At 40.5% G+C, this 13,000-nt stretch overlaps 1 protein-coding gene across 1 annotated transcript in view; it reads right to left on the bottom strand.

The window, feature by feature from the left end:
- LOC125485268 (anoctamin-9-like) overlaps positions 1 to 3,469 on the bottom strand; it is a 191,555-nt gene extending 188,086 nt beyond the window's left edge. Inside the window, exon 1 of the mRNA XM_048607302.1 lies at positions 3,254 to 3,469. Coding sequence (XP_048463259.1) covers positions 3,254 to 3,469 — 216 coding nt within the window. The remainder of the gene's footprint in view (positions 1 to 3,253) is intronic.
- Between the last annotated feature and the right edge of the window lie 9,531 nt (positions 3,470 to 13,000).

Genomic DNA, 13,000 nt, shown 5'->3' with positions numbered 1-13,000 from the left:
ATGAATAGCAGAGTAGGTTCTAGATGGACTGCCCACTTGTGGTCCAATTAAAACCCTAAAATTAACAATTAATGCACAAGTAAGAGTCATGTCCTATTGCCACTTTGAGCTCATTCTTGTACTTAGACTTGGTGTGGAAAGCTCACCCTCAGAGCATAATCCAGATCCTCGTTTTTCCTGATTTTACTCTGCTTATTTTTTTTAGTTCCACCCTCACTTCCTCATAAGTTGCTGTATTCTGATCAATTATCTTAGTCTTTGTCCTACTTATATCATTCTTGTTCCTAGTCTTGAGTATTAGTGTGTTGTTATCAGTATTATTGAGATGCTTTCTGACTCCTACCTGCTTTGCTTTGTAACAATGACCACATCCAGTGTTGTAAAATAAAACAAAGAACTGCAGATGTTGACAATCTGGAGAAACTGGAAATCGCTGGAGAACTCAGCAAATGTGGAGTGAAAGCAGAGTTAACTTTTTGAGTCCAGTAACCCTTCTTCAGACTTTCAAACCTGGCTTCTCCCTGATACCTCCATTACAGCATTTTGCCTAGGCCTTGACAAAGCATAAAGAAGGCAAGGCCTCAGCCCCCAGGATGTCAAAGGACCTAGAAGTGCCCCTTAAGGGCAACAACATGAAGTACAGAGATTAACATAGGAAGGTAAGTGCAATGAAATTCCTTTTAAAAATGTTGTGCTATTTTTATTAATTGTAAGTGTAATAACTTTTATATTCAATTTAAAGATTTTATGTAATTGTTATTTAATAATTCTAACTGTAATCTGTTTTCTTTATTTATTTTAATACTGTTAAGTTATTTAATCATTTCTGGAGAATAGGTTGGGTAGGTGGGTAAAATGGATGAGGTGTATAAGGACATAGAGTGGCAGACTGGTGGTGGTAGATAGTAGGTTGGTAATCTGGCAGGTGGAGAGGGTGGTCAGATCCAATCTGATGCATGGTGGTGCTGGCAGATGCTGTTGGGCCTGAAGAGATTTATGGGCTAAGTCAGTCTCAGGAACAATGAGGGATTGCTGGTGGCAGAGGGGGAGGAGAAAAGAAAGGGATGATGTCATATGTCTGTGGGAGTGTGAAGGTGAGGGGGCGCTGATAAATGAGGGTCACATTGGGGTGAATGTATAGACGTAGTCTGGGTAGTCGGGGATTCAGCAGTGAGTTGAGAATTATTTTAATTCTTAGTTAAGGAGTTGAATAAATTTTCATTCCTCTACCATTTCCTAGTTAATTATTAAATATGCCAGAACCATCCAAAGTCTCAGACCCTTACTCACTCCTCTCTCTATTGAATGTAAAATTCAAATTGTCATTGCCCAACATTATTCCTTGTTTTAGTTTGTCCATTAATCTTTTTGCCTGAATCTTTTATTGTTAGGTCACCAACATTTGTTGCAGTTTACTCTGACAATGTTCTCAGTTTAAAATTTTATTTCTAAGGTGTAGTTATATTTTGCCTGCACCTTTGTCCCAGTCCAGTTCAGACAAAACCCTTATCAACAGATTTGAGTTCACAGGACCACAATGTAGTTTGTACTGTCTCTTTACTAAATTGGTTATAAGATGGATACGGGCAGTGAGTGCCTCACAATGGAACTCACATGACCACAGCAAGCCTAAAGGCACATAAGTGAAGCATTGCATCTCTAAGCCAAACATTCTCCTTTTCATGCAAAACATTTCAAAAATTTGCATGCATTATCATTTATACTGTGATCTACCCAAGTTATCCACTATGCATACAACTATGGCTAACTGCATTAACAATTTGTTATTCTCCCTGGTCTGCAGATGTGGTATGTGTGTATACGTTATCATTCATTGTTCATCTGGGTGAACTTCCTTTTTTAAGGAATGCTGTTTCCATGTCACTCATTATTGTTGTAACTGTCATTGTTCTATTTCCATTGCTAATGTGCTGTGATCTATACAGACAGTGAGTTCACATCTTCCAGATTGGCCGTTTGCAGTGAAGGAACGGTTTCTCCACGCCATTGTGCGCATGCCACTGTGACAGTATAGCTGATTGAGGTGACAACTGCTTTGTGCAGGTCCAACTTGCCACTTGGGCTCTCTCTTGTTGAGGACACTGAAGGTTTGTATCCTGACTGGCTCTCTAATGGTCAAATCAGGCTACAGCTTGGCAGTTTTAATAAATTGAAATTTGGCTTTCTGCCATTCACCTTGGACTGTTATTAATCTTAATGTAAGAAGCTTAATGTACCATATCAAATGTCTTTTAAAAATCCAGATATATTACATTCACTGTCCCTTATCTACCCTGCTTGTTATCTCCTCAAAGAATTCTAGTAAATTTGACCGGCATGATTTCCCCTTCATGAAGCCAAGCTGACTCTGCTAATATATTATGTGTTTCTAAATGTTCTGCTGTTAGATTTTCCCAGTAACATTCATTAAGCTAACCGGTCTGCAGTCTTTCTTTTTGTCTTCTTCCCTTTTAAAATAATGATGTTACATTGGTAGTTTTCTAATCCTGAGATTTTTCCAGAATCTAAAGATTCCTGACAGATCACTATCTCTGTAGCTACTTCGTTATACAACCTTGGTTGCATCCCATCAGATTCAGGGGACCTATCGATCTTCAGCCCTATTAGGTTTCCCTAGCACTTTTTCTCTAGTGATAGCTGTTGTATTTATTTTCTCTTCTCTATCTGCTCCTTGAATATCTAGTCTTCATGTCTTCTACGGTGAAGACTGATGCAAAGTACTTATTCAACTCCTCTGTCATTTCCTACTTCCCCATTATCATTTACCCAGCTTCATTCTCTAACTGGCCTATTTTCACTTTGGTTTCTCTCATCCTTTTTACATACCTAAAGATACTCTGGCTGTCCGTCTTGATATTACTTACATGATTACCCTCAAAGTTTATTTTCTCACTCTTTTTTGGTTGTCTTTTATTAGTTCACATACTGCATGGCTCTTTGACTCGTCCCACTGTATAGCTACTGTTAGGGGGCCTACAGATTACTGGTACCAGTGTCTTCTTCCCTTTTATTTCTTACCTTCACCCACATGGATTCTACATCTTCCAATTCAAGATCATTTTTGTTAACAAATTTATTCACACCTTACCAACAATGCTCCCCCACCATCGAGTCATACAGCATGGAAATGAACTCTTTGGTCCAAGTTGTCTGCTCTGACCAGAGATCCCAATCACCCTGTCCTCTCTAAAATAACTAAATTGTGGTAAACCGACAAAAATGGTTCATGTACCATAGAGTAATCTTCTATTTCCATCCTTAAAATTGACTTCTGTTTTGAGCTTGCTATCTTGTTTTGCCTCCACGTTTTCACAGCAGCTTCTGTTCCTTTCTTGATTCTAGACTTTACTTCTGTTTTAACGTTGGACACAATGTTGGCATTTGATCTCTCCTGAATGTCATGTTCAGTTTTCTCCTCATTATGAGGTTCCACTTTTACTTCAGTCATGTAGTCTGCTCCCTTAGTTGTTAGCGGATAATCTTTGTAGTTGGCAGGTTTGACTTTCTTTAAGCTAAAAGCCTTTAATATTGTAACTTAGCTCCAACCCCCGGCAGCATTCGCCTTGCTTCTCCCTTAAATAGTGGGTTTTGCTTCCATTCAAAGCTGCACTCTTCTCTCAACTCACGTCTACGCTGCCCTCAATACTTGACTGTATTCTTTAATCCTGAATATTAAACGTTGCTATTTCCCCCTGTGCTTTCCGCCTCGAGAGTTTGACTCTGCTGCACACCTCTGGCCTTTGATGTGTGGCCCTGCTCTACACTTCAACGTGATCCAGAAGCGTCCGACCCACCGCGCCCCCCCCCCCTCCACAGTGTAATCCTGCTCCCCACCGTCTGACCTTTCCCTCGCCTAAGTGCTGACCCTGATCTTCCGCAGTGTTTGATCCCAACTTTTTCCGGTATTTAACCTTCTTTTCCCTCGATGCCGGCTTCCCTTCCCTTGCACTAGTTCCTGATTGGCAGTGTGTAGGCGCGTGCGGCGCGATGGGCCGCGGGCCTGGTGCGGCCGTTAACAGGAAAAGGCTGCACGCGGAGGGGGTGGGGTGGCTGGACTACGGCCGGAGGGTGGGCTCAGGAGTCGGTTTGTCATCACTACCTGTAGGATTCCTTCACAATTGGTGTGGGGCATCGACCGCTTTGCCCTCTTGTACGGACAGGTTTCGTGCGTCGATCACTATTCTTCTGGTGTTGGTTTCGAATTTCGACTGGAATCGAAGCAACAACCACTCCTAACATAAGTCATGGACTGCAGTACATTTCTAGTTGAATGCAATGGTTCAATTTACTTATCTGTATAAAATATTTTTGAATTTCACCACCTGCTATATATGCCCACAGTTTTCTTCGAGTACCAAGGACATTTGGAATTACATTGAATTTCTGCCTCGTTGAGTATGACCAATGACCAAGCAAGTCTACTGCTGTCCACAAATATCACCATATAGAAGCCGTAAAAGAGGTTAGGCTCATTACTAATTACATCATTGATATTAAATTAGATGAACATATTGTTTTATTTGGAATTAGCAACTTGAAAATAGAGCAGCTTCTTATCAGGCACACATTTAGAGCTTCAACCTATATTTTTAATTGCTTAAAGCACTGGGATGATTTCCATTGACCAGAAGAAAACTAATGTAATTTCTGTCTTATAAAACAGGTAATAAAATAATCCAACATCAATTTAGAGAATTTTCCCCACTACTGATGTTAGGCTCACTGGTCTATAATTCTCTGTTTTCTCTCTGCTTCTTTTTGAATATTGAAGCAACATTAGCCACCCTGTTACCTGCAGAGACTGTTCCAGAGTCTATAGAATCTTGGAAGATGATTACCAATGATTCCACTATCTCTAAAGCTACTTCCTTAAGTATTCTGGGATGTAGATTATCAGGCCATGGGGATTTATTGGCCTTCAATCCCAACAGTTTTCCCAGCACCATTTCTCTACTGATATTGGTCTCCCTCAGCTCTTCCCTCTCACTAAATCTTGTATCCTCCAAAACTTCTGGTATTTGATTTGTGTCCTTATTTTTTGTGAAGACAGAACCAAAGTATGTATTCAGTTCCTCAGCTATTTCTTTGTACCCTATTATACATTCCCCCGTTTCTGTCTGTAGGGGATTTGTCTTTACCAATCTTTTTCTTCATGTTCCTGTAGAAACTCTTAGCATCAGTCTTTATGTAGCCTGCAAGCTCACTTTCGTACTTTATTTTCCCCTTCTTAATCAATCCCTTGATCCTTCTTTGCTGAATTCTAAACTGCTCCAATCCTCAGATTTATTATTCTTCTTGGCCAATCTGTATGCTTCTTCCTTAGATCGGATACTATCTCTTATTTCCTTTGTAAGCCATGGATTGGCCCTCTTGCCCATTTTGATTTTGTGACAGTCAGGATTAAACAGTTGTTGTAGTTTCCCCATGTGCTCCTTGAATGTTTGCCAATGCTTATCCACTGTCATCCCTTTAAGTAACTCTCTCCAATCTATCAAGGCCAACTCACACCTCACATCCTTTAGTTTCCTTTATTAAGGTTCAGCACCCTAGTCTCTGAATCAACAACCTCACTCTCCATCTTGATGAAAAATTCTATCATGTTCTGGTCGCTCTTCCCCAAGGGGTCTCGCACAGCTAGATTGGCAATGATTCCCTTCTCATTACACAGCACCCACTCTAAAATGGCTTGCTGTTTAGTTGGTACCTCCACATATTGGTCATGGAAACCATCCCATATACACACCAGGTATTCCTCCTCTACGGCATTGTGGCTAATTTGATTTGCCCAATCTATGTGCAGGTAATCACCCATGATTACCGATATTCCCTTATCACATACATCTCTAATTTCCTTTTTAATGCCATTCTTGACATCACCACTGCAGTTTGGGGTTCTATATGTGACACCTACTAACGTTTTTTGCCCCTTGGTATTTCTCAAATCTACCCATATAGACTCCACATTGTCAGAGCTAATATCCTTTCTGACTATTGTGTTAATTTCCTCTTTAACCAGCAATGCTGCTCCGCCACTTTTTCCTTTTTGCCTGTCCTTCCTAAATACGGAATGCCCTGGGACATTCAGTTACCATCTCTGGTCACCCTGCAGCCATGTCTCTGTAATCCCAATTATATCATACCTGTTTACATCTATCTGCGCAATTAGTTCATCTACTTTATTGCAGATGCTCCATGCATTAAGGCTCAAAGCCTTTAAGCTGTCCTTTTAACAGTGTTTGTCTCCTCCTTATTTTTCTCACTTGCCCTGTTTGAATCTTGTCCTTGGTTTCTCAGCCTATCACTTTCCTTATTCTCTTTTCTAGCTTTTGTGTTTGTTCTTGCTGCCTTCTCCTTTGACTCTTTACATAGGTTCCTGTCCCCCTGGCATATTAGTTTAAACATCCTCAACCGCTCTAGCAAACACTGTCCCCTAAGACATCAGTCCCAGTCCTGCCCAGATGTAACCCATCCAATTTGTACAAGTCCCACCTCCCCTAGAACCGGTCCCAATGCCCCAGGAATCTGAAACCCTCCCCCTGACATCATCTTTGCAGCCACGTATTCATCTGATATATCCTATCATTTCTCCTCTGACTAGCACGTGGCACCAGTAGTAATCCTGAGATCACTACCTTTGAGGTCTGATTTCTTAACTTGCTTCCTAGCTCCCTGTATTCTGCCTTTAGGACTTCATCCCTTGTTTTACCTATGTCATTTTAACCGATGTTTACCATGCCCACTGACTGTTCACCCTCCCTGCTTCAGAATGTCCTGTATCCGCTCCAAGACATCCTTGACCCTAGCACCAGGGAGGCAACATACCATCCTGGAGTCTCATTTGTGGCCACAGAAATGTCTGTCTATTCCCCTGACGGTTGAGTCCCCTGTAACTATTGCCCTGGCACACTTTTTTACATATAATTGCATGGTCAGAACAGGGCTGAGGTGTTGGGTGAACGCATAAAGGGGGAGAGAGGAGGAGTAGGAGGATAAGATGCGGAGGAAACGGAAAGAGAATAGGCAGAAAGAAAGGAACATGAGAAACAGGAGTAGTTCATTTTGTCCCCTGAGCTTGTTCCATCATTCAGTGTGACTGAACTATGACTTTTTTGCCCTATATCTCTAAATACCTCTGGTTAAATACAATCTTGGATTTATGGCTAATGGCTGACTTAGCATCAATTGCTATTTTCAAAACTGAATTACAAACTGCTGTCACCCTCTGTGTGTCAACATCTTTCCTAATTTTACTTCTAAAAAGCCTTTTAACTTCTACACAATGTCCCTGAGTCCTTGACTCTGCCACCAGCAGAAAAAGTTTATCTGTCCGTATCCTCTCAGTTTGATCTAATTTCTTGATTACATGCATTAAATCACTCCTTCAACTTATAAGTGTCAAAGAAGACAAATCTAGTTTGTGTCATCTGTCTAATTATTTAAGTCTGGGAGCCTAGATTTTGGTAAATCTGTACTGCACTACCTTCAAGGCCAATATATCCTTCCTAAATTATGGTATCCAGAACTCCACACAGTACTCCAGGTCATATCTAACCATAATCTTGTAAAAGAATGATAAATTTCCACCATTTAGCACACATTTCAAACTTCGAAGTCTTGGAAATCCACTGTTTTAAATTATGACCAAACTTTGTACAGGGTTTTATTTTAAATTTCCATTCCCCACTCGTTCAAAGCAGGTACTGACTACTACAGAGCTGTGATTGGAAGAACAGCCTGTATGAGAAAGAGAGAGAGAGTTGATACTCTACAGACAGAATCTGGTCAGAGGATCAATCAAAATCAGTGTGAAAGTGTGATTGGAGGAGTTATTTTGGACATTAAACCTGACTTATCCAACTGTGAAATGTCAGTATCTTTTGGGAGGCCTAGGAATTCAAATTTAATTCGAGGAAAAAGGAGGCTGAAACCTAGAGAAGAGCTAGAGATGTTTACAGGTCTTGCGTTGGAGTGGAGTTGTGTACTGGGACTGGGCTGAAGTTGGAAATGGGCACCAGGGTTCAGCTGGACTGGAGATGTGAACCAGGACAGGGCTGGAGTCAAGGCATGCACCAGAGCAGGTGTGTACAGGAGCAGTGATGCAGTGAAGTATTAAGCAACTTTCACACTTTACCCTCCAATGCACAGGTTTAAACATTTCACTCTTTTTAAATTAACAAATCGATAAATAACACATAGCACAAAATACACATCAACAAACTTTGAACTTTTAGTTTCAGAGTATCTTCATTTACATCTTCTGCAACCACTGTTTCCAAGCCTTCCAGAGAAGAAAATGATTTCTGCATGAGGCTCAGGCTCTGCTATTCATCATCTACTCAGCCCCTCTCCTAAACACCCAGCCTGCAATATCTTGCAATGATATAGATTCCATTGCTTTCTCACTATGCATGACACTGCAAAATTTTGAACTCTGTGGAGACTTGGACTGGTCACGCTAGTAGTTTAAAAACAGCATGGAATTCCCTTAAACTGAAAGAAGCATCCCGAGTTGTGGCCATGACTGTCCCAGACTAGGTTCCAAATTTTATCATACAGAGAGCCTTCTGCGGTTGTCTCAGTACAGAATCCTACCATAGCCATGCCCCATGCAGAAATCAACTTGAGCACAGACTTGCTGTATGCCTCCACTCCAACCGAGCCTAGACCACATTTCTACTCCCACTCAACTGGTGTACATTCTGAACTGCAGTCCAGTCTGGGTACACATTTACAGTTCTGATGAGCCCCAATGCAGTGTGAATAATGACTCAGCTAAGTCTTGTCCACAAAAATCAGAGGAAATCCAAGTGGCCAATTGCTGCCCTGTCAGTCTACTTCAATCATACGTAAAGTGATGGAAGGTGTCATCAACAGTGCTATCAAGCAGCACTTGCTTAACAATGACCTGTTATCTCAGTTTGGGTTCTGCCAGAGCCAGTCAGGTCCTGATCTCATTATAGTCATGGTCCAAACATGGACAAAAGAGCTGAATTCAAGAGCTGAGGTGAGATTGATTGCTCTTGACTTCAAGGCCGCATATGATCAAGTATGGCATGAAGGACCCCTAGAAAATCTTAAGTTATTAGGAATCATGGGGAATACTCTGCTGGTTGGAGTTATACTGGCACATAGAAGGATGGTTGTGATTGTTGGGGTTTATCATTTCAGCTGCAGGACATCCCTGCAGGAGTTTCTCAGAGTAGTGTCCCTGTCCCGAACCTCTTCAACTGCTTCATCAATGACCTTCTCTCCTTCTTAAGGTCAGAAATGGATATGTTCACTGATGATTGCATAATGTTCAGGATCATTCATGACTTCTCACATACTGAAGCATACCATATCCAAATGCAGCAAGACCTAGAAAATATCTAGGTTTGGACTGACTGGGAAAATATAATTCACACTACACAAGTGCCAGACAATGACCATCTCCAACGAGACAGAATCTAACCATTGCTCTTTGACATTCAATATCATTACCATTTGAATCTGACACTATCAACATCCTGGGGGTTAATATTGATCAGAAACTGAACTGGACTAGCCATATAAATACAAGAGCAGGTCAGAGGCTAGGAATCCTGCAGTCACAAACTCACGTCCTGACACCCTACAGTATGTTCACCATCTAGAAGAGACAAGTCAAAAGTTTTTTTGGAATACTCCCCACTTGCCTGGATGAGTGCAGCTCCAACAACACTCAAGAAGCTTGACACAATCCAAGGCAAATTAACCTATTTGATTCGCATCACATTCACAAACATTCACATGCTCCACAACTGATGCTGATGCTCAGTAGCAGCAGTGTGTACCATCTACAGTATCACTGCAAAAGTTCCGAAAGACTCTTTAGACAGCACTTTTTAAACACATGACCAATTCCATATAGAAAGACAAGGGAACCAGATACATGGGGACACCACCACCTGCAAGTTTCCCTTCAAGCTGCTCACTATCCTAACTTGGAAATATATCGCCATTCCTTTAGTTTTGCCAGATCAAAACCCTGGAAGTTCCTTGCTAATGGCATTGTTAGTCTGTCTACAGCACATGAACTGCACTGGTTCAAGAGGCAGATCACCACCTGCTCAAGAGCAACTAGGGATGGGCAACAAAAGTTGGTTCAGCTAGCAATGTCTACATCCCATGAATGAATAAAATGACACATACATTTCTTTATTCCTAATTCAATGAGATGCTATATTTAAATTAGTTTTAAAGTGTAGGATGTCTGAATACTGGGCCATTGCAAAAAGAAACCAAATTAAAATCAAGTATTTTACTTAATGCAAAATATTATACTGAAATTATATTATGAAGTATTATTCATTGACGTAAGTGCTTTTAACAAATAGATTCAGAAACGCCTTATTTAGATGAATGAGTATTCTAAAATCTGCACAACTCCCATGTAGGCTTCAGAAATGATAATCAGGCTGTTGAAGAAACCAAGCTAATATTTCTGAGATTGAGTCTCTGTAACAGAAAGTGTTGTGAACCCTCAAAACTTTGATGTTTGTTAAGATTTTTGTAATTGTCTTCTCCATATTTAAAGCTTTGTTTGTTATTTTCGTATTGTAATAACCTTACGTTCTGTTGTTAAAGACGATTTGCGTCCCATACAAGTACCATCCATAGATATTCCCCTTTGCAATAATTCAGTAGAGTTAACAACAATATGAATGAGAAAAATCTAAAAATCAGTATCGTTGTGAAGGAGGGAAAATAAAGAAAATTATCAGAGTGATAAAACAAATCTAAATGAGTAATAAAAATTAATATATAACTGATTTACAAGATAGTATAATACTTGAGACATTGGACTTGTGCTGAGTTAGCTGTCATGTAGGTCAGGTGTGAAATATTTGTAGAGGCCTGTGAGTAGGCAAAGAACTTTTATAATCTAAGGCAAAACTGAATGGACTTGAACCAATGGTTAATTTTATGATAAACATTTTAGAAGTACTTGAACAAATCAGATTTGGATAGACTTAGAAGGACACCTGTGAGAAGGCAAAAAACAAGGCACCATTGAATATGGAGACTATTACATGAGAGTGTAAAAGTTTAAATTTTAGAAGTAATTGCATGATTAAGTTTTTAGTGCTGAGTCAAAAAGCTGAAGATGGCAAGCAGTTGTATGAATTTATGCAATCCATCTCTTCAAGAAAAGTTTGAGGCCAAAGATGAGAGAGTGGGACTTGGGTGCTAGGATACATCAGGGAGTAGGACTTGGGAAAGAGGAGATGAATATTGATGCACTGCAACAAACAAATTTGCATAAATCATGCTATATAGTTTTGCAATTGTATCTGTGCAAAATCATGTCTAGTAATTTGGTAAGATTCCAATAAATGCCCATGAAATTAAATCAAATATGCTTTATCCATAGATTAAGAGGAGACAGGTCCCTCCAGCTGCACATAAGTTATCATTGGATGTTTTGGAAATACCGTCCCTTGTTCCCAGGGCAATTATTGACATCCTGGTAAGGTGAAATGGCACAGAAATTGCAGGCAGTTGACTTGACAAAAGGTCTTGAGGAAAGGGCCCAAATGATGAAACGTGATAAGAACTGCACTTCCATTAAAAATGCCAAGTTGGCCATCTGTTTCCCTGCAGTGAATGATAAAAAGCAGCCTGTTTCTGAATCTTCAATAATTGATTGAAAGATTCCCATGAAACTGTTGTAGGGTTCATTCAAGTAGTTTACTTGGACAGGGCAAACCTGAGCGATGTCAATAACTGCTTATGTCGTAAAGTGCCACTAACAAGTAGAACCACTATGATGTTCTGGATGTCTTGAGACTTTAGGGAACATTAGGGTCAAGTTTGATAGGGTCAAAAGGCAACAGGTTTATCAACAAAGGAAACAGCTCCATTGAAGACAAAGGCAGGGCAGTCTTCACTAATTCCAGTTGTCACAACTCAGCTGGGGTAGTGCACTGGAAGTCAAGCCCAACTATTCCTGGGATTATCGCAAAAGTTAAAGATTTAAAATAAGTACACAAAATTGTCTGATTTACCTGATTTTCAGACCCAGGTTGACATGGACCAGGTTTCTGTACTTAACAAGAATTACTATTTATTACAAGTAATTAAGATCTAGCTATAGGTAAGCAACTATAAACCTTCAGGATATAATGCTATGAATAAAAACTAATCCTCATATAAACTAACCTTTTCTCACTCTCTCTCTCTCTCGCTCACACACACACATATACACATGCACACACAGATACACAGACATAGACAGGAAAAATAAAAATGGACCAGGGGTAAAACATCACGAGGTATGTTCAGTTGGCTGACCAGAAGCTGTCTCAGTCTTCCTTTTCCAATTGCTTTCACTGGTTTTCAAGAGGCACAGGTGACTGGTTTCCTTATAAAAAGTCACTGACTTATCAATTACAAGTTACAGCTACAGTAACTGCTAAAGGAAAGATAAACTGGTTTTCTTCAAATTTCAATTTACCGCAGAGGACAAAGGACAGCTCCTGAGCTGGTGAGATTTGATCACTTCATTGTATCTTGTCCCGGCCTCAAGCTACTTAATTACTTGATAACCCAATCACACAGTCGTTGGCAAGCAAAAGACCTTTGTTATCACTAACTGGTCACTAGCCCATACACTAATCAATTTCTTGTTCAAACAAAGCTCCATCTGAATAAAGATAACAAGGTGTAGAGCTGGATGAACACAACAGGCCAAGCAGCATCAGAGGAGCAGGAAAGCCGACGTTTCGGGTCTGGACCCTTCTTCAGAAATGGGGGAGGGGAAGGGGATTCTCAAATAAATAGAGAGAGTGGGGGAGGCGGATGGAATATGGATAAAGGAGCAGAAAGGTGGAGAGGAGACAGACAGATCAAAGAGGCGGGGATGGAGCCAGTAAAGGTGAGTGTAGGTGGGGATTTAGGGTGGGGATTGGTCAGTCCAGGGAAGACGGACAGGTCAAGGAGGCGGGGATGAGGCTGGTAG

This window comes from Rhincodon typus, chromosome 17, assembly GCF_021869965.1.
Source record: "Rhincodon typus isolate 14 chromosome 17, sRhiTyp1.1, whole genome shotgun sequence".
Classification (NCBI taxonomy): Eukaryota; Metazoa; Chordata; class Chondrichthyes; order Orectolobiformes; family Rhincodontidae; genus Rhincodon; species Rhincodon typus.
The sequence above is the reverse complement of the archived record's forward strand: the minus strand, read 5'-3'. Positions and strand labels throughout refer to the sequence as shown.